This window comes from Dreissena polymorpha, chromosome 4 (assembly GCF_020536995.1).
Source record: "Dreissena polymorpha isolate Duluth1 chromosome 4, UMN_Dpol_1.0, whole genome shotgun sequence".
NCBI lineage: Eukaryota > Metazoa > Mollusca > Bivalvia > Myida > Dreissenidae > Dreissena > Dreissena polymorpha.
In genome coordinates, this window is record NC_068358.1 from 15733877 (window position 1) to 15757502 (window position 23626).

The window sequence follows — 23626 nt, forward strand, 5'->3', positions numbered from 1 at the left end:
CACTGACTGCGATAAACACCACAATGCGCCTACTCTCACAGCCGAGACAGTTGTCACACAGCACTTCATCTCAATCACAGTTCAGTTACAGTGTTCTTTCTCTGATTCTCAGGTTAAGATGTTAATAATTAAAAAACATCAATGGTGTGGTGGAATGTGTAGTCTGGGACAGGTAAAGTTCAGTCAAACCATAACCAAAATAAAATGTCATTTCATTCAGAAATTACAATGTAAAACTATTGAAACACGTATCAGCTATTAACTGTTATTTAAATAAACAAAACATATGCAGAGACAATCGTGCAATTGTACTTACCTTTGACTATTCACAAAAGATGCAAATATTTGTGATATTCTCTGAAGCAGAGTTAGGAATGTAACTCAGCCTTATGAAACGCGCCTTTTCATTGGTTGTTGGTGACGCCGGTATGGTCTGACGAATCAAAATCCAGTTTACAGACTCATGAAAAAGAACAGTGACATGCGCAGAAAGGTTTCCGGTTGTTAAAAAGTAGACAAGTTTTGCAAAACACGCATAATTGCACATAGGCATACAGTTTAAAGGCAAAATAATAACGACAGTCGCACAAATCAGCATATTGGTAATGTCCTTTTACGTGTGCATTTGTTAGTGATTTTTATTTGCGGGTATTGGTTGTGTTTTCATTCATTTATTTAAGTGACGAGATTTCATTGTCAACTTTTTTATTTGTCCCGAATCGCAGCCGAAAGAAAATCAGTCAAAGATGACAGAATAAAAATATTTTGCTAAATAAAGGCCCAGACCTTTTTCTACTGCTGTCAGCCTTCATAAAATCTGACCCATCCAAAAGCAACATAAGTATTACTCCAGATTTCAACAAATATTCTAATACTTGTAAAACTGGCAAAAGATTACATTATAAACTGAGTTATTTACCAAAGAACTTTCTGTAAAGTCAAATAAACATTTTTCAATGGAATATCTTTTGAGATAAAAAAAGTACTTTATATCTTTTACAGTGTATTCACAGTATTTGTTTGCAAATTTGACAACAATATCAACATCTAGAGGCCACATTTTTCATCCAATTTTGATGAAGCTTTGTAAGAACATTTATCATGACAAAATCTAGGCATTGTAAGAATCTGGGTCATGTTGTAGTAAAAAATAGGTAAATTGTTCATCAATTGGTTTACCTTAAACACAGTTCTTTCATGACCCTCTTAGCTTCTTTACACAAAACTAATAAAGCATGTAAAACATCTGTTTCAGACACAAATAAATGTTTGAATCTCCAGCACACTGGATACAAACCTGCAGGCAGCTGGTAATCTGTTCACAAGACTGAATTCTTTGGTAAGGGATTATGAAGCTCTTTTAAGAAAACAGTGTACGCATTTTTTAGTTTGACTTTTAACCAAATAGTATGAGCTACTTACGCTTGATTGGTCATAATCTGCTTTTGTACTATATGAAAGTACCCGTAGTACTCTTTAAGTATACTTAAATGTACCCAGGGTATGGGCAATATACTTAAAATACCCAACAAATATAAGGCTGAACCATAGTTTTCTTCCGGCCGACATCCAATGTCTTAAATCATGCCACCGAATGCACCTGGGGTACATTGAAGTAAACTGAAGAGTACAAAGGGTGCTTTTAAGATGTACCCGAGCTGACAATGATCAATCGAGGGCTACTTACCCAAATGTCAGCGTTAAGGTAAACATTCTACATCTCCATAACACTGATTTTACTACAGGTATTCAATTACACAAACTATATAACTACTCTGAAATCTAACTTCAAATATGTGACCTACAGAAAATGTACATAACATCAAAGCCGTAGAATAGTCGAGCGTAATGTCTTGCGACATCTCTTGTTATTGTTCTTATACTGTATGAAGAAATCCTTTTCAGAGTTTACATGATCGGTCCAACAATTCTGGATCCAGTAACCCACAACTAGCAGAAGAGATGCCAATAAGGCGCAAGAGATCCTCCCCCACAATGGAAGAGTCCAGATCAAAACGGCCAAAATACTCACAGTAAGCCATTCATTAAATATGAGGGGTGGCAGTCCCAAAATATTTTTGTTCAAAAGTTTGATGTGAATGCTGTAAATATGAGTGGTTATTCACAATAATTCTAAAAAACAAACATGTCAAGCATTATTATGAATGTTTTTTATTTTTCATATGGGTATGAGATGGACAAGCATTTGAGCCGCATCTTGGAAATAAGGGCTTAATGCATGTTGACTTAGTGTCGTCACTTAGCCTATGGGGACTGCACCTGACAATCTGAGATGATACTGTATGCATATGCTTTATGCCCACTTTTCCTATAATGTGGCCCATTTAATTAAGTATTCTTGATTTACAACCGTGCAATAAGATTCCATGCTCATTTGTCTTGGGTGACTTTCAGAGCCCGTCGCTGTCCATCAAGCGGGTCTGAATTGTTCAACGGGAAGCAGTGTATAGCATGGTTTCACGAGTACACAGGTACTAGATAGTCAGAGCTTACATTGAAACATTGACTCCGAAATCGAAAAATGTGGTAGTTAATTGTAATTGTTTTGAAATTGGTCTTACGGGAATTTTAAATATAGTATTTAGATGTTTCTGTTTTTATGGTAAAATGTAGGTATCAAAACAAATACAATTTCTCAATTTGTATTATTCAGGCAATCATTTACATATTGAGATGACAACAATGTATGCTAAACGCTCTCTTTTGCACAAACAACTATGATCTTTTTACTTATATTAACGAGTTTAATGTTTGGTAAAAAGAAACTTAACATTGTTTTTTTAAAGGAAAATTATGTAATAAAAAAGACATTGATTCACATAAGTACTGTGTAGATTATAGTTAAACATGCAAAATGACAAAATTATTTAAAAAATGTCAACGCTTTTGGTTGGATTTATTGATAATAAATTAATAATGAATCAAAATTCATAAAAAAACAATACGCTTTAAAGCTATTAAAGTTAGAAATATGTTTATTGTCAACTAATCATTTAAAATACAGTTAAGTGCTAAAGCCTTAATGCTCTTGTAGTATCGGTAGATGTTGGTGCAGCTGTAGTGTTTTTCCCAGGCCCTTTTTGCATGGGGCTACGCCATGCCGCCTTTCATACGCGCCACTCTGCCCTTTTCAAAGGAAAAAGCCGCCATGTGCCCATATTGATAAAATCTTATCCCTTGACAAAACTTCCAAGCCGACTAGTATCAGAGTATGGCCCCAAGCAGTGAGGATTGGCGGGGTTGTGTATTATTCATGCGTGAATAACCCAGTGTCAATATCGATCGAAATTTTCACTTGCTTATACCTAGCACACTTATCGGTCCGTAATGTGTACTCGTTCACGATAAAATTGTTGACAGTCACTTCGGAGATGAAAACCTCGATTTTATCCTCGTGGAAATAGTGCATTTCATGCATGATACAGTAATATCAAAACATTTATTCCTCGGCGTAATTCAATTAAAAAAAGCACAAACAAGTTGTATCTTTATCATAATGGTCGTTTAGATTATTTATTTTTGGAACAATTACTGAATCGTTTACTATTCAAATTAAATGCGAATCGTGTATTAGATGGACATATTATACGAGTTTATGTTGATATGCGCACCTGTCGCTAACATCATTTTAATAAGATGGCGGACAATACAAAATTAAATTGTGACTCTCGGCAAAAATGGCAAATGAAGATCAAATATCAAATAAAAAATGGAGATATAAATTAAGATTGGATTACTGAAATGCAAATAAATGCATGTGATAACGAACGATGCATAAAACGTTTTAGATACCAACAACATATTTATAAGTAATCTACTCAGTGGATACATGTATATGTAAAGGAAACGAGTGTTTGCAAATCGTTCAGTTTACTCGCAAATTGTTAGCATTCAGTTAATTGCAAAGTTACATGAAGGCTGATGAGTGTCATCATACTCTTCGTCATATTGTTCGTACTGCTCATATTCGCAGTGCTCGATTGCATCGAGTCGTTTGACAATTCCATCAACTTTGTCATCATTTTTCTTCATTTGCACTTGAATGTTTTTCAGAAATGTAATAATTTATTCAGATTCTGAATTGTCAGTTTTAGTGTTTTTGGTTGACGACCGCGTCGACTTCTGTATGTCGGACGTTTTAAGTTTGTAGGATGATTTATCTCCGATTTTTCCTTTGCGATTGGAAAAAACTCGAACAACGAGTCACAAAACAAATTTCCGGCACAAATTATCCGTAAAACGAATGAGACGCAGTAATATAATACTAAAAGCACTGATTTAAATCAATTATGTGTACTACGTACATCGAAAAAACACTAAAAAGTTGGCTACGAAAAGACCACGTCTTTTCAGAAGGAAATGCGAAAGCACACTGATTCGCATGTGCAAGCCTAAATCTCATTTAACTCCTCCTCAAATCCAGTTTCTCATAGAATTAGAATCAAACATCGACTTTAACCAAGGTAAGTCTTGTTGTTAAATTATCGTTAGAAAATAGGATATGACAAACATGGTTCCATTTATATGCTAGTGGATCTGTTTATAATCAGATCCATATGCATATATTCAGGGATCATATTTTCCCGCAACATCAATCGGTCTGGATATAAATGGGGAAAAAGTATCCGAAAATTTATATCCGAAATCATGACAAATTACGTTAAAATATACTCCTTTGATTTTTCCATTCATGAAGGTGGTATAATAAATGTACAAGAAAAATTCCCTTAGGCTTTTTTTAAACGAAACATACAAGTTTTCTCAACTGGTTTTATCATTTGCTATTTCATTGTTGTTTCGTGTGCTGTTTTATCAGACTTTTTTTATCGTTGTTAATATTATCAATCCGTGTAAGTCTATACCGATGTTTTAAATCGTTGTCGACTCGATAATAGCTTACAAATATGCACTGAACCAAACAAATGTCTGTGCTGGGGTTGGCTACTGACAATAACTAACCAAATGATTAAATAATTCGTGTACATTATAGTTAATTGTCAAATAACCCACGGCCGAATGTTTAGATTCATAGGGATTAAATCACGAGAGTGAAGCATTTGAAACCACGCATCTAATTTTCCGGTCATGAGTTATTCAACAACAAACTATTAAGTACCCGAATTATTTCGATTCTAACACGGTTTTACTAAAGATTTATACAATGTATATTATTTTTCTTGTGTACTATTTTATGTGAAGTTCCGCCCATAAAAATAACTTTCGGCTGTTTTGTCGATCAGAAACGAGACTTTCATTCATAATTATATTACCGGATTATTACGCTGGTGGAAAATGTATCCGCATGTTTTGTTTAGTTACAGCGCGTGCTTTCAGACGCGTCTTTTTGGATGCGTCTTTAATCCGCTGTTCACAAGTTTTTTATTCTCCTGACCGGTTTAGAGACTGCAGCGAATGGTTTATCACACCTTATCGAGATAAGAATGTCATTAGGGTGTGTTGGCATGTACACTGTGTAATCGATTTCATGACATGGGAATTTTAGCAAAAGAATCGGACCGACTGTTTTGGATTTTCATTCGGTCTTTCATGACCCCAATCGGTCTAAGACAGACAAAACCGAAAAAAATATGATCCCTGCATATATTGCTTTATTGTGTTTGCCATAATGAACAGTTTACTGAAACAGCATGGAACTTTAATAGCAAGGTAAATATATTAATATTAATTAAAGTAACATGCTCATGGTGAGCTCTTATGATCGCTTTTTGTCCGTCGTGCGCCGTCAACATTTGCCTTGTTAACTCTCTAGAGGCCACATTTATTGTCCAATCTTCATGAAATTTGGTCAGAAGATTGGTCTTAATGATATCTTGGATGAGTTTGAAAATGGTAACCTTTGCTAGAAAAACATGGCTGCCAAGGGGCGGGGCATTTTTCCTTATATGGCTTTATATGGCTATAGTAAAATCTTGTTAACACTCTAGAGGCCACATTTGTTGTCCAATCTTCATGAAATTTGGTCAGAAGATTGGTCTCAATACTATCTTGGATGAGTTCGAAAATAATTATGTTTGCTTGAAAAACATGGCTTCCAAGGGGCGGGGCATTTTTTTCGTATATGGCTATAGTTAAACCTTATTAACACTCTAGAGGCCACATTTATTGTCCGATCATCATGAAACTTGGCCAGACAATTTTTCCCAATGATATCTTGGATGAGTTTGAAAATGGTTCCGGTTGGTGGAAAAACATGGCCGCCAATTTAAGGGGTCTTGGCATTTATTAACCAGGTTTTCCGAAGGAAAAAACTGGTTATTAGATTGGCGAATGCGGGCGGGCTGGCAGGCTGGCGGGCGGGCGGAAAAAGCTTGTCCGGGCCATAACTATGTCGTTCATTGTCAGATTTTAAAATCATTTGGCACATTTGTTCACCATCATTGGACGGTGTGTTGCGCGAAATAATTACGTCGATATCTCCAAGGTCAAGGTCACACTTTGAGTTCAAAGGTCAAAAATGGCCATAAATGAACTTGTCCTGGCCATAACTATGTCATTCATTGTGAGATTTTAAAATCATTTGGCACATTTGTTCACCATCATGGGACGGTGTGTCGCACGAAAGAATCACGTCAATATCTCCAATGTCATGGTCGCCACGACTAAAAATAGAATTTTTTTTAAAACAAACTTACCAAGGGGGTTAATTTTGTTTGTTCATTTCAGAAGTTCAGTTTGAGTTTTCTCCCTTTATAAGTTTTTTTTTTCACAATGAAAACCTGGTTTTGTGACAATTTTGTCCCTTGTCCTTATATAGCTATAGTTAAACCTGGTTAACACTCTAGAAGCCACATTTATTGTCAGATCATCATGAAACTTTGTCAGAATATTTGACCCAATGATATCTCTTACAAGTTCGAAAATGGTTCGAGAAGCTTGAAAAACATGGCCACCAGGGGGCAGGGCATTTTTCCTTATATGGCTTCATGAATCTTCATGAAACTTTGTCAGAATATGTGTTTAAATGATATCTTCAATATGTATGAAAATGGTTCTGGTCTGTTGAAAAACGTGGCTGCCAGGATGTTCACTAGTCATGAAAGTTTGTAAGAACATTTGTTCTAATGACATCTTGGGCTACACAGAACAGATCAATTCCTTTGAATCTCAAGTGAATGACTTTGGGCCTTTCAGGCCCTCTTGTTTATGTTTCTCCCACAACTGCCTTTGATGCTGTTAAATGTTTCTCTCAAAACCAGGTATCCACAGAATGTGTTTGCCCTTTTTTGCATAAACTGCGCGTTAAAATGCCCTTTTTGAAAGTGAAGTGCCATGCCCCTTTGCCCTTCTGGGAAAAACACTAGGCTGTTTTAGATTTTGAAGACTGTGGCAATCAATATTTCACTCATTGTTGATGTGTTTAGGACCTGATGAGGACACACTGGGCCCAGATGGCATGGAGAAGTTCTGTGAAGACATCGGCGTTGAACCAGAAAATGTAACACTTCCCTCTGTGAAAAGAGGTTTAATGCTTGTGCGTTAAGTGTCATCCAAGGGACGACATTTTCCGCCTAAACTAAATTAATGCAAAGAAGAAACTTTCTATTAATAAAAAACATCATAAATAAATAAAAATTGGAAAGAGTCATCTCTGATAAGCCTGCGCAGACTGCACATGCTAATTAGGAACCACACTTTATCCACATGCATTAAGCCCCTTTTTCTGAGAGCACAATATCTTATACTGCAATGAACACTTTGATAACAATGTGTAAGCATTATACTTGACTTTGTTATTTTATGGCAGATTAGGCCAACAAACATAATTCACGTTGTTCACGTTTGGGTGTCCATTCATCAATTGTTTGTCATATTCAGATTGTTCTGTTAGTGGTGGCAAATACAATCGATCATATTATGTGATGCTGGTAATGATAAAACCAAGCTTAAAATAATACTTGTGCTTGAAATGACTGCTATACTATTGAAAACATGAAAAATCAACTAAATAAAGAAACAAATAGAAACAGGGCATACATTTGTAAGTTTGAAATATCATTTGAATTGTCATCGTAACCTAGCATATACTTAATGCTTGATATATTTGCAGATCGTCAAATTATGTTGTTTCAGATTGTTATGTTATCTCTGGCATACACACTGGATGCAAAGTCAATGGGTTTCTTCACATTAGCAGAGTGGTTAAAAGGAATGACAGAATTGCAGTAAGTCGTTTAACTTTGATCTTTTTGTTATAAAGTTGCATTCCAAATATAAACAGGTTGTTCATGTTCATGTTATGCTATTAGTATAAAAAGTTTGTTAATAGGCAATTTTATAGAAAAAAACAACTCCAGAATTCACTTATTTTCCCACCAAACAACTTTGTTACAGACACAAATGTCAGCACATGAGAGAACAAGAGCTGTGTTTGTGTAACACAATGCCCCCCACTGCGCTTTGAAGTCCCACAGCAGCTATTTTAGAGAAAACAAGGTCCATAAGTTTGCCAAAATCAATAGATCAAAACGAAACTCACACTTCATCTGTAAGTCATGTAGGTAAACTCACACTTCATCTGTAAGTCATGTAGGTAGACCCACTCACACTTCATCTGTAGGTCATGTAGGTAGACCTGTAAATCATGTAGGTAGACCCACTCATACTTCATCTGTCAGTCATGTAGGTAGACCCACTCACACTTCATCTGTAAGTCATGTAGGTAGACCCACTCACACTTCATCTGTAAGTCATGTAGGTAGACCCACCTGCACTTCATCTGTAAGTCATGTAGGTAGACCCACTCACACTCATCTGTAGGTCATGTAGGTAAACTCACACTTCATCTGTAGGTCATGTAGGTAGACCCACTCACACTTCATCTGTAGGTCATGTAGGTAAACTCACACTTCATCTGTAGGTCATGTAGGTAGACCCACTCACACTTCATCTGTAGGTCATGTAGGTAGACCCACTCACACTTCATCTGTAGGTCATGTAGGTAGACCCACTCACACTTCATCTGCAGGTCATGTAGGTAGACCCACTCGCACTTCATCTGTAAGTCATGTAGGTAGACCCACTCACACTTCATCTGTAGGTCATGTAGTTAAACTCGCACTTCAACTGTAGGTCATGTAGGTAGACCCACTCACACTTCATCTGTAGGTCATGTAGGTAGACCCAAATCAAAAGCTAAATATCAGCTCAATCTCTGAAAGCGTTGCATACAAAAAATCTGGAAAAACTTTATAATAAAGATAATTTCAGAGTCCAAGGCCCATAACTTCGCCAAAAATCAACTGACAAGAACAAATTTCTTACTTGATCTGTAGGTCATGTAGATAGACTCGCATACCAAAAATCAGCTCAATATCTGAAAGCGTTGCATAAAAAACTCTGGAAAACTCAATGCTGGACGAACAGAAAGATGTACAGACAGACAAATGGACAGTGAGACTGCTATATGCCACCCTAACGGGGGCATTTAATGACTGATCAAGGCTCCAGTATGTAGAAACCTGTTGTTTCATTTTGTTTTTGATAGATTCTTTTCCTATAAGTGTCTATTGCATTATTTCAGGTTGCTTTCTCTTGCATGTTTAAGTGTTTCTGGATATGTACATTAACCTAGATTCATTTTGCCTTTTCTGCATTACGCTGTTGATATTGTTATTTTTTCGTCAGATTTGGGGCCGAATTCCCAAGCTTACAAGTGTATATTTTTCTTAAATGACTGATAAAAATTCAAATTTGAAAGTTTAAAAAAAAAGAACAAAACAATTTATAATTCGATAATTCCTATCATATGACATGAGTTTATGTCCCTGTCAAGCTCTATGTTTAAGTTTAAAGTCTTTGCAAATATAATTTAAAAACCATAACATGTATTGTTAAGTGTATAATATTTTTGAGCAACATAAAAAAACATCTAAATTTCCCAATATTAGTCAAAACCACACAATTTTCCCCAAGGCCCCAGGCCCATTTCCATAAGAAAAACAACAGCAACGGAATTATTATTATATTTTTTGACATGACACAATTTGTTTATGCCCCTGGAAAGATCACGGGTATATTGTTTTTGGCCTGTCTGTCTGTCATTCATTCATTCATTGTGTGTGTCCCAAAACTTTAACCTTGGTTAAAGTTTTGCAATAACTTTTGCATTATTGAAGATAGCAACTTGATATTTGGCATGCATGTGTATCTCATGGAGCTTCACATTTTGAGTGGTGAAAGGTCAAGGTCATCCTTCAAGGTCAAAGGTCAAATATATGGCTTCAAAGCGGCGCAATAGGGAGCATTGTGTTTCTGACAAACACATCTCTTGTTTCATAAAAGTGTTCTTTACTGAATTATGTAGATGTAATTCTTATTGCAGATGTGACAGTGTTTCCAAAATCAGACAGAAGTTGGAGTATCTACGAAATTTACTAGATGACAGTGTGCAATTCAAAAATATATACAGATATGCATTTGATTTTGCAAGGGTATGTTACGTACAAATGTTGTTTTGCTAGATTTGATCGATGCTGGACTAAATGAGAATGGAATTTATTGTTACAAATGAAAGAGTGGAAGTTGCTGTCCCATTCTTCTATTACTACAAAAGACTTATCCTAGATTGCATTAGACTAATGGTCAGATATTCCCAAAAGTACGGGACCGTCATACCTGACCCACGTTTTTAATACAGGACCGATCGGATCAAAAATGCTGGGTGGCCGGTCCGAATCTCTGTTAAATAAAATTAAAACCCGAAAATAAAAGGAAGCTTTAATTAAATAGGAGCAGTACAAAATACGTCGTGTTTTTGTTGACAATCACAAGCATTTCAGTATCTTTTATATCTGTTCAGTATAAAAAGAGTATTTGGTAATATTTTAGCAGCATCATGCCGAATGGGTCTTATGCCATATGCATCTAAGCAGTTTGTGACAACTAATGAGACCACAAAACCTTGGCCGACATTTACAGTGGACAGTGTAGGTCCTGACCAGATTGTGTGGATGCTCTGGCTGGTCTGGGGTAGGTCCTGACCAGACTGCATGGATGCTCTGGCTGGTCTGGGGTAGCTCCTGACCAGATTGTGTGGATGCTCTGGCTGGTCTGGGGTAGCTCCTGACCAGATTGGGTGGATGCTCTGGCTGGTCTGGGACAGGTCCTGACCAGATTGCATGGATGCTCTGGCTGGTCTGGGGTAGCTCCTGACCAGATTGCATGGATGCTCTGGCTGGTCTGGGGTAGCTCCTGACCAGATTGCATGGATGCTCTGGCTGGTCTGGGGTAGCTCCTGACCAGATTGCGTGGATGCTCTGGCTGGTCTGGGGTAGCTCCTGACCAGATTGCGTGGATGCTCTGGCTGGTCTGGGGTAGCTCCTGACCAGATTGGGTGGATGCTCTGGCTGGTCTGGGGTAGGTCCTGACCAGATTGCTTGGATGCTCTGGCTGGTCTGGGGTAGGTCCTGACCAGATTGCATGGATGCTCTGGCTGGTCTGGGGTAGCTCCTGACCAGATTGGGTGGATGCTCTGGCTGGTCTGGGGTAGGTCCTTACCAGATTGCGTGGATGCTCTGGCTGGTCTGGGGTAGCTCCTGACCAGATTGGGTGGATGCTCTGGCTGGTCTGGGGTAGCTACTGACCAGATTGCGTGGATGCTCTGGCTGGTCTGGGGTAGGTCCTGACCAGATTGCATGGATGCTCTGGCTGGTCTGGGGTAGCTCCTGACCAGATTGCGTGGATGCTCTGGCTGGTCTGGGGTAGGTCCTGACCAGATTGCATGGATGCTCTGGCTGGTCTGGGGTAGCTCCTGACCAGATTGGGTGGATGCTCTGGCTGGTCTGGGGTAGCTACTGACCAGATTGCGTGGATGCTCTGGCTGGTCTGGGGTAGGTCCTGACCAGATTGCGTGGATGCTCTGGCTGGTCTGGGGTAGGTCCTGACCAGAATGCGTGGAGGCTGTGGCTGGTCTGGGGTAGCTCCTGACCAGATTGCGTGGATGCTCTGGCTGGTCTAGGGTAGGTCCTGACCAGATTGCGTGGATGCTCTGGGTCCGTATTCACCAAACAATTCTTAGACTTAAGTCTAAGAAAAAAGAAAATTCTTTAAATTAGAATATTCAATAATTTCTTTAATTTTGAGTCAAACTCTGCAGTAAACATCTCTATCTATATTATTCTTCATATAGAACTTTTTGTTAATGACATAATCACCAGTGGCGGCCTGTATATATTCAAACACTGAACACATTTTTCTTGGTTCTAAGTCTATTTTTTATTCTTAAGTCTAAGAATCGGTTGGTGAATACGGGCCTGGCTTGTCTGGGGTAGCTCTTGACCAGATTGCATGGATGCTCTGGCTGGTCTGGGGTAGCTCCTGACTAGATTGCATGCATGCTCTGGCTGGTCTGGGGTAGGTCCTGACCAGATTGCGTGGTTGCTCTGGCTGGTCTGGGGTAGGTCCTGACCAGATTGCATGGATGCTCTGGCTGGTCTGGGGTAGCTCTTGACCAGATTGCATGGATGCTCTGGCTGGTCTGGGGTAGCTCCTGACCAGATTGCGTGGATGCTCTGGCTGGTCTGGGGTAGCTCCTGACCAGATTGCATGGATGCTCTGGCTGGTCTGGGGTAGGTCCTTACCAGATTGCATGGATGCTCTGGCTGGTCTGGGGTAGCTCCTGACCAGATTGCATGGATGCTCTGGCTGGTCTGGGGTAGCTCCTGACCAGATTGCATGGATGCTCTGGCTGGTCTGGGGTAGCTCCTGACCAGATTGCATGGATGCTCTGGCTGGTCTGGGGTAGGTCCTGACCAGATTGCATGGATGCTCTGGCTGGTCTGGGGTAGCTCCTGACCAGATTGCATGGATGCTCTGGCTGGTCTGGGGTAGGTCCTGACCAGATTGCTTGGATGCTCTGGCTGGTCTGGGGTAGGTCCTGACCAGATTGCATGGATGCTCTGGCTGGTCTGGGGTAGCTCCTGACCAGATTGCATGGATGCTCTGGCTGGTCTGGGGTAGGTCCTGACCAGATTGCTTGGATGCTCTGGCTGGTCTGGGGTAGCTCCTGACCAGATTGCATGGATGCTCTGGCTGGTCTGGGGTAGGTCCTTACCAGATTGCGTGGATGCTCTGGCTGGTCTGGGGTAGCTCCTGACCAGATTGCATGGATGCTCTGGCTGGTCTGGGGTAGGTCCTGACCAGATTGGGTGGATGCTCTGGCTGGTCTGGGGTAGCTCCTGACCAGATTGCGTGGATGCTCTGGCTGGTCTGGAGCTACCCTGGCCGCTATGGCATTAGACCCATTTTTGCATGATACAGCTCATTTGTAGATGCTATTCAAATGTGAGTGATATATGTGATATATTAACATTTCAGATACAGATTGTTTTGAGTAATCAAATGAGTTTGAAGTTGCTAATGATTGATGAATACATTTTATGCCCCCGGTAGGGTGGCATATAGCAGTTGATTGTCCGTCAGTCCCTCTGTCCGTCTGTCTGACATCTGTCCTCCCAGAATCTGGGATGACACTGACTTTAAGCACTTGCATTAAGCACACTTTTTCCAAGGCAAGGGCTCAAATACATTTGAAGAGGGCAAACAAATCCATGCATACAAACAAAAAAATTGTCACTGTCATGATAATAATACTGCAGTTAAGGTTTACAATTTGAGCCGTGTTTTTTTATAGAAAAACTGGGCATAAAGCATGTTGTTCTTAATTAGAGACGCCACTTTCCATTTTTATTGACTTTTCTTTAAAGAAAGTCTCTTTGAAACAAAAATCTAGTTTAGACGGAAAGTGTTGTCAAATATTAGTATGTGAAGTCCACACAGGCTTATCAGCCCAGTTTTTTAGAACACAGCTGATATAATATTCTGCAGAATTTATTGTCAAGTTCAACGAGGTGTGTGTGTATTACAGGATAAGGACCAAAGAAGCATGGATATGGACACTGCGAAGGCCATGTTGACCTTGTTACTGGGCCGCAAGTGGCCCCTCTTCACCTCCTTCCACCAATACCTTGATGTATGTGGCTGGTAGTTAGTCTGTACTGTCCATAGGAATGATAAGAGAATGAAGAGTTATATTTGTGATTTATGGCAGATAACATAGGCATCCATACATAACTATTGATTTCTAATGAAATTTGTATTAACCTGTTCAAATTGTCCTGAAAGTTTGTAAGCGCTTGACTCAGGCAGGGAGGTGTTGTTAAGGAGTTACTTTGTCTGTCCCTATAAGTCTGTGCAGTAGAGTACTTCAATAATTCTCAAGCTTTTGTAGCAAGTTTTAAACACAGGCTGCTCTGGTATTATGCTTTCAAATTCTCTGTTTGGGTTTTATACCTCCATTCAGTATTACTTTTGGCTGTGGATGTTTTGAAGGAAAACAAAATGTTGGCTGAATATTGCATTAATATTTCTATGAATGCCTGGTAAATATGTGCACTACTTTCTGCAGCAATCCAAGTACAAAGTGATCAACAAGGACCAGTGGTGTAACATACTGGAGTTTAGCCGCAGTATAGCCCCTGACCTCTCAAACTATGACGAAGACGGTGCATGTGAGTAGCCTAGCCTGGCAGATCGTGTCAGCAGAAATTAGTGTACTGTATGTACATGTATCACTATGTCATGTGAAAATGGGTCTAATTCCACATGCTTATTAACATGTCTATCTTTCTTGATGTTAAAATTAAGTTAATAAAGAGAAATATTTGTATTTAAAATATTCTGTTAAAGTTGCAAAACAAAAAAACACATTTATTATAGTTCATTTTCGATCGCGAAACAAAAAACTGGAAATGATTTCCGATTACTGCTACTTCTACACCTCAAATCCAATATAAGGCAAATAATTGGGTCCAAACACAAGCCTGTGTTATAAACAGACCGATTTTAAAGTTCAGTGCTCATATATCTGATTATTGCCAGGTTTTGTTGTCATCAACTCATTCATGTACACCCTACTCTACCAATAACTGGATACATATTGCATTTCTAGTATGTATGAGTCGCGTTCAAAGAAAACTGGGCATAATGCATGTGGGTTAAGTGTTGTCACAGATTAGCCTATGCAGTCCGCACAGGCTAATCAGGGACGACACTTTCCGCCTAAATTGGATTTTTGCTAAGAAGAGACTTCATTTAAACTAAAAATGTCATAAAAGCGGAAAGTGTCATCCCTGATTAGCCTGTGCGGATTGCCTTTTTTTGGTAAGTTGAAAATGTACAGTAAATTATGGAATAGGGGTTTTGGAATTGAACATGCATAAATCAGGTAATGCGATGTGTGCGCATTTGGCACTTGTAATATTAACCCTTTCCCACTTTGATATGTATATTGATGTGTTTGTTACTTTGTAGTTCCTTAGAAAGTTATATTTAATTGAAGACCTTTCTTACTAGATACAAGTTTTAAAGGCTTCATTTCTTATCCTTAAATACTGATGAGCAGCAAAGAGCATAAACCTGAACAGACTGCTATTCACTTGCAGGCTGTTCAGGTTTTATGCTGTTTGCACATAGCCATTTTCACTTTGCCTCTGAGTGGGAAAGGGTTAAATGAAGACAGCCAAGGGAAAAAAGCTCTACTAGTTGGGTTATTACATTGGCTTTTTGCCAGCATTGGCATATCGTTGTTTGATAAATGCTTATTTTGTATGAATTTTTTCAAATAAAAAAATGAAATTGTATGATTTTAAGAACTGTTAAATATGTTAGAGAACAAATTTGTCAAAATTTGAAATATGTGAATGTCTGTGCTTTCATAGTAAGCCATTTATTTCATGTGTGTTAATCTGTACAAACGTGTATAAGGTAAAGTAAAGCAGCAATAATAATTTATAAATACCCTAAGAGGCCATCAAATTGTGTTGTAGCCCTTTTCCTATGCAATTGATGTAAACCTGTTTTTAGGTTGTTTGCATGTGTTAATGGCATCAAGAAGGTGTACTGATCATTCCTGTCCATGTTTAAGCGTTTGAAGACAAAAGTATCACCATTTAGTTACTTCATCTGAAAAAAACACGAACTAGTCCACTTTTGCAAATATATAAAAGAAGCATTTTTAATTCGCAATTCATTTATCAATAATTCATATAACTGGCATCACTTACAAAATCTTTCATTTAAAGACTATATGTTTTGAAAGTTACTCTTTGCATATTTGTATGCCCCCCTTCAAAGAAGAGGGGGTATATTGTTTTGCACATGTAGGTGGGTCTGTCTGTCGGTCGGTCCGTCCACCAGATGGTTTCCATATGATAGCTCAAGAACGCTTAGGCCTAGGATCATGAAACGTCATAGGTACATTGATCATGAATGGCAGATGACCCCTATTGATTTTCAGGTCACTAGGTTAAAGGTCAAGGTCACAGTGACTTGAAATAGTAAAAGGGTTTCTGGATGATCACTCAAGAACGCTTAGGCCTAGGATCATGAAACTTCATAGGTACATTAAACATGACTGGCAGATGACCCCTATTAATTTTCAGGTCACTAGGTCAAAGGTCAAGGTCACAGTGACTTGAAATAGTATTTTTTTTTCCGGATGATAACTCAAGAAAGCTTATGCCTAGGATCATTAAACTTCATAGGTACATTGATCATGACTGGCAGATGAACCCTATAGATTTTCAGGTCACTAGGTCAAAGGTCAAGGTCACAGTGACTCGAAACAATAAAATGGTTTCCGGATGATAACTCAAGAATGCTTACACCTAGGATCATGAAACTTCATAGGAACATTGATCATGACTGGCAGATGACCCCTATTGATTTTTAACCAGGTTTTCCGAAGGAAAAAACTGGTTATTAGATTGGCGAATGCGGGCGGGCTGGCTGGCTGGCTGGCTGGCGGGCTGGCTGGCGGGCTGGCGGAACAAGCTTGTCCGGGCCATAACTATGTCGTTCATTGTCAGATTTTAAAATCATTTGGCACATTTGTTCACCATCATTGGACGGTGTGTCGCGCGAAATAATTACGTCCATATCTCCAAGGTCAAGGTCACACTTTGAGTTCAAAGGTCAAAAATGGCCATAAATGAGCTTGTCCGATCCATAACTATGTCGTTCATTGTCAGATTTTAAAATCATTTGGCACATATGTTCACCATCATGGGACGGTGTGTCGCACGAAATAATTACGTCAATATCTCCAAGGTCAAGGTCACACTTTGAGTTCAAAAGTCAAAAATGGCCATAAATGAGCTTGTCCGAGCCATAACTATGTCGTTCATTGTCAGATTTTAAAATCATTTGGCACATTTGTTCACCATCATTGGACGGTGTGTCGCGCGAAATAATTACGTCGATATCTCCAAGGTCAAGGTCACACTTTGAGTTCAAAGGTCAAAAATGGCCATAAATGTCCCTTGAGATATAACCTTCATATTTGGTATGCATGTGTATATGGACAAGGCCTTTCCATACGCACAACAATTTTGACCCCTGTGACCTTGACCTTGAAGTAGGGGTCTGCGTTTAGGTTTCAAAATCTGCGTTTAGGTTTCGAAAAATGCTCATAACTTCTATGTCCCTTGAGATATAACCTTCATATTTGGTATGCATGTGTATATGGACAACGCCTTTCCATACGCACACAAATTTTGACCGTCCGTCCGTCCGTGTGTCCGTCCGAAAACTTTAACGTTGCTCATAACTTTTGCAATATTGAAGATAGCAACTTGATATTTGCCATGCATGTGTATCTTATGAAGCTGCACATTTTTAGTGGTGAAAGGTCAAGGTCATCCTTCATGGTCAAAGGTCAAAAAAAATAAATTCATGTGCATCTCATGGAGCTGCACATTTTGAGTGGTGAAAGGTCAAGGTCATCCTTCAAGGTCAAAGGTCATTTTTTTTTTTTTTTTTTTTCACCATCAAATTATCAGTCTGCCAAAGGCTACAACAAACCTCTACTTACAAAGTTCTCATTTTTAACCAGGTTTTCCGAAGGAAAAAACTGGTTATTTGATTGGCGAATGCGGGCGGGCTGGCGGGCGGGCGGAACAAGCTTGTCCGGGCCATAACTATGTCGTGCATTGTCAGATTTTAACATCATTTGGCACATTTGTTCACCATCATTTGACGGTGTGTCGCGCGAAATAATTACATCGATATCTCCAAGGTCAAGGTTTCACTTTGAGTTCAAAGGTCAAAAATGGCCATAAATGAGCTTGTCCTGGCCATAACTATGTCATTCATTGTGAGATTTTAAAATCATTTGGCACATTTGTTCACCATCATGGGACGGTGTGTCGCACGAAAGAATCACGTCAATATCTCCAATGTCAAGGTCGCCACGACTAAAAATATATTTTTTTTAAAAACAAACTTACAAAGGGGTTAATTTTGTTTGTTCATTTCAATAGTTCAGTTTGAGTTTTCTCCCTTTATCAGATTTTTTTTTCACAATGAAAACCTGGTTTTGTGACAATTTTGTCCCTTGTTTCATTTGTATTGAACTTAAATGTATTAAAAACATGACATACCTACTACATTGTATCATGTATAAAGGCGATGTACTTATGTATAAGTTTAAATAAAAATATATGTTTTGTTCTGTTCATTTAAATAGATTTTCTCTTTTTTTCAGGGCCAGTTTTGCTGGATGAGTTTGTAGACTGGTACAGAGATCAGAGACAAATGTTGAGTTGATGGAGCCATGTTTTATGAAAATACAAGAGAGAGAAAAACAGTCTAGAACAAAGTCCTTGCAAACACAGTGGGTGGGGTAACAAGTTGTGATACACAGTCTTTCCACAGCGTACAATGCCAGTGTAGATAAAGTGCACAGTTGAATCTATGTCATATCACCCTCATACACATTTGTTTGTGCATATTTGTTTCATTTATGGATTTTATTTTGGTCAAATCTTTTAATTCCTAATGTAAGTACGTGTATTTTGCATATAGCATGTGTTACATAGGATTTTAACAATTTTCAATGATTTTAATCAAGACTCTGAAAAAAGTTATTTAAAAAAATCACATTAACCAGATTAAATGTTGTTAAAATATTTCCTTACAGCAAGCATTTAGCATTTTTCTGGAAGTGTAAAGAGATATGTTTGTATGAAATGATGGATGCTGTTATTGACCACCAATCGTCATGGGGGTATTCTAATTTACTTTGTGTAGATCACACACAGCCGTGTGCGCACATAAGTTTCATATAGTAAAAATGTCCACTGATCTAGTTGCTATTCTTTAAATGTAGATGGAATTAGGTAACAATTGAAAACTTTTTTTCTGAAAAAGGTTGAACAAATATTTTATACAGGTATGTACTAGTAAACTGTAAATGCATATTTTATCCAGAATATATTGGACAACCAGTATGCCATGTGCACAGACCTACAAATGCATTATGAATAAGAAAAAACAATTCATTTTTTCAGATTTCAATTTTTCCATAACATTTTGATAAAAATTGAGACTCACCAGTGTGTATTATATAGTTGTATTACTAAGTTTACGCTTTGTAACTTAAAATCATATGTTTGACATCAGTTTTCAATTTTTGTATGATATATATGTATTATTTTTTGCATTAACTCATGTTCTTTATCATAAATTAAATATATATTGCACTTCTTATAAAAATTGTAGACCACTGTAGATCAAATTATTGTAAAACAAGTGCTAAAGAGTGAGATAAATGAAGGTAAATTGTTTGTATATCATGTTTAATGTTACGGGTAATATGAATATATGAATGCAATTGTAAGGATATTTGTTTTGACTAAGATTTGTCATAGAATTCAACAGTTATGAACTTCATGTATATTGTCGTGATGTACTGGACGGCGATATATTGGAGTTGCAGTGTATCGGGATACTTTTGTGTTCTTTAACAGTTGTGTTGGGCAGTTATAATTTAAAATTAATACTTTTGAGGTTGTGTCTAAAAATAAAGAAATAAATAAGCTTTTGTGACAGAGGAAGAGCTGTTGTTTGCATAGAAACTTTTTAATTTACAACCTGTATTTGCTGTTGTTTTCAAATCTGCAAGGATGGACGTGCGTTAAAAATGACAGGTCACTGAAATGTCTGATACCCCAACTGTTTGCTGGTTTGTATATGAATTACTAATGCTGTTTTATGAAATGTGAATTTGCTTGAAAAAAGAGTTGCACATATTTTTAGCAGGTCCCTGAGAAAACTTAATACATGTCATTGTGGTTGAAGTGGTTGAAGCATTGTTCCAGCTTAGCCTGTGCAGTCCGAAGACACTTTTTGCACAGACTGGATTTGTTTTCCCAGGAAGATTCCTCAAAATGAGAATTTCCATAAACAGGGAAAGTGCCGTCCCTGATTAGCCTGCTTGAGTTAGATAAGGTTAATCTGGGACGATACTTAACACACATGCATTGAGCATGGATGTCCCAGAGATTGGCTCATTGGTAATGAATTTTTCCAACAGTACTATTTCTGCATGAACGTGAAAGATTTGTGGTGCGTTGAACCGGTCATAGTTTCATTAAACCATACATTTGTTATGCTTTGCAAGCAAATTGTATAATGGTGTTTATGAGAACGAAAAATGACTAATCTATATTTGTTTATATTATTACCAAGTTACTCAATAAGCATTATGTTATGTACATATTAAAATCATTTACTTGGTAGGAAATAAGAAATGTCTTCAAGTATGCAATGATAGAAGAATCTATTCAGTTATCAGTGTGCCATTATTCATGTTGTGATAGTGTGTCTTCTTTTTCATATTTATGATTTTGTGGCTTAGCTATTGTGAACAATCTGGGATGTAATACCAGGGTGGAATATTGTTGTCAGTGTTGTCCATCAAGTGTCTTGGTTCATTCATAGTTGTTTTTATGTGCCCAGCATTTTAAGATAATGTGATGCATATATATTGATTGACCTGTCTGTTTGCTCTTCAATTTATACAAGGTTTACCCAAAATCACAGGTTTCTTCCATTGTGTTGGTTAATGTGGGCAGTTGCCAAGAGTGTTGGCTTGAGTACTAATGTGCTATCATTACGGTTATTTATGCCTTTAGCTCTAGTTTCAGTCTAGTTGCTTTTAATTGACAACTTAAGTGTAAAATGTGCTTAGCCTTAGTGTGATAGAAACAGGAATGGTTATGTTTGTCAGTTGTTAAAATTCGAAACAAATTCCGCGACGATTTAAATATTTGAGGAAGAAAGCTGATACAACAAAAGCTATCTGTAAATTTCTTGGTAATAAAATACTGAAATGTATAATAGTGAAAATCGGTTGTTTAATGCTTGTTTATGGCATTATCAAGTTATTAAAACTTTGCATTAGATTGATCCAAAGAACTATGCCAAAATTTCTTTTAGTTTATGCTATCCATTGTTTTATTAGGAAATATCAGCTGTTTAAAATAGGTTATTCAGTATTTAAAACAGTTTTTAAAAGTTTTTTTCACAGTTTTGCTGTTACTACTGTTTACTGGCTCCGAAATTAATACAGTTAATAAAAATAATAAGATTGCATAATAACGATACTGGTACAAAAAGTACAGGGTATGAGAAATGCATGGGATATCATTATGATGATGTCATTATTCCTATGAAATACCCTTGTTATTTTTTATGTAAAAAACAACAGTGGATTAGCATGTAATAATCATAAATAAATTTTCATATTTTTGGTAGTGTATCCTTTTATCCACTTGTAATGATATATATGCATGTTCTGACGTTATGGAAGTTTTGAAGAAGATAAAATATAAGTGGTTAATGAATCAATATAAAAACTCCCATGCTGTTCAATTGATTTTGTTCAAATTCCAAATCCATTTACTGCAAACAGAAAGTAAGGAAGCAATTTTTTCCTTAACATCTTTATGTAAAATATTGATACATTTTTATTTGATTTTGTGCAGTTAATGAAAAATGTAACTGGTTTCTCTTTTTTGAAGACATTAATGTTACCTGCCTTGTAAAATTGCCATTGATATTTTAAGAATAAATTGAGTTGTGTTCTGAGAAAACTGGGCATCATTCATGTGCGAAAAGTGTCATCCCAGATTAGCCTGTGCAGTCCGCACAGGATAATCAGGGACGACACTTTCCGCTTTGATGGTATTTTTCGTTTAAAAGAAGTCCCTTTTTACCGAAAATCTAGTTTAAGCGGAAAGTTTCGTTGCTGATTAGCCTGTGCGGACTGCACAGGCTAATCTGGGATGACACTTTATGCACATGCATTATGCCCAGTTGTCTCAGAACAAGACACATATAATTGACCTGTACAGATACTGTCTAGTAGCAGATCTATTATACCCGGTAAGTGTGTATGATATTGTCCTAATGCCCTACATACACCAAACAGTGTAATACATGCTTGTATGGACGAATGCTGTGTATATATGATCCATGTCATGCAAAAGTAGCTCTGGAGCTACAATGACCACTATCAAGTCACACAAGGTTGAGTGGTTTAATGAGCAGACAGAGGAGCTCCGTACCAGACTGCGCAAATGCTCAGGCAGGTCTGCTGTTAGCATACAGGATAAGACCTTTTTTCGCGTGATGCGGGTCATATAGCATTTTGTACAATCAGAAACACATCTCCTTATGATTAGGTGCATACTTATACTTTGTTAAGTCTATCGTCTTGTAAATGTCTCATCTTTTCATTAGTGTTGTTAAATAGGTTTTAATCAATTCAAATAACGAATCATAAAACAAATATGTCTTGTTATTTATGCATCCAACAAGTTCCAGTATTAAAATGAAATATTTACTGTAACTCGGTTATGTTTTTGGACAATGTTTTGCCATTTTCACATATATTCAGGGAGATATGGAATGTTTAAGTCTTGGAATTCACAATCTATAAAAGTCCTTAACTCTAACTTTAGAAAGTCTTCAAACTTAAACTTGTGAATCATCTCCAACCAAAGATATATCAATAAATACTCCAATAGATCACTGCATGCAACTAGATCTCTGCTTCAGCATCCAATTAAACAATCGCTGTTTTAGCTCACTTGTTACCACTCTGAGTGCAAGATTTAGGACTCGATCATGTTGAAACTGTTATAATATTAGTTCTGACAATGTCTCGGCCGTGATCGAATCTCGGTCATTTGCTTCCGAAAACTATTGTCACCTGGTAAAATCTTAGAAAACCCTTAATGTTACACTAGAGGTCACATCTACTGTTGAAGCAGTATTTTTATCTCGACAATATGTGTCTTGTCCTGTGAAAATTGGACAAAATGCATGTACGTAAAGTGTCTTCCCAGATTAGCCTTTGCAGTCCGCACAGGCTAATCAGGGACGACACTTTCCGCTTATATGGTATTTTTTCGTTTAAAGGAAGTCCCTATTTACCGAAAATCTAGTTTAAGCGGAAAGTTTCGTCCCTGATTAGCCTGTATGGACTGCACAGGCTAATCTGGGACGACACTTAACGCACATGCATAATGCCCAGTTTTCTCAGAACAAGACACATATCAAAGCATAGTTCGAATCAGGGTCACATGCATTAAACAACCAACAGTTTGAATCTGAGAAAAAACATATTACCACTGCCGAGGACGCAATTAGGACTCAATCTTGATGAAACTTGGTAAGAATATTCATCTCTACATACTTCATGCTTGAATATATCAATTGGGATAAAGTCATGAAAGAACTA

General features: G+C 37.7%; 1 protein-coding gene across 1 annotated transcript; it reads left to right on the forward strand.

Moving 5' to 3' along the window:
• The first annotated feature begins 470 nt into the window (after positions 1-470).
• LOC127877555 (DCN1-like protein 5) lies at positions 471-22672 on the forward strand. The gene is made up of 10 exons (XM_052423526.1): positions 471-602; positions 1256-1339; positions 1906-2033; positions 2416-2492; positions 7404-7477; positions 8113-8204; positions 10364-10472; positions 13907-14011; positions 14447-14549; positions 18584-22672. Exons 3-10 carry the CDS (start codon positions 1963-1965, stop codon positions 18643-18645), a joined length of 693 nt encoding a protein of 230 aa, XP_052279486.1. The 5' UTR covers positions 471-602; positions 1256-1339; positions 1906-1962; the 3' UTR covers positions 18646-22672.
• The last annotated feature ends 954 nt before the right edge of the window (positions 22673-23626 follow it).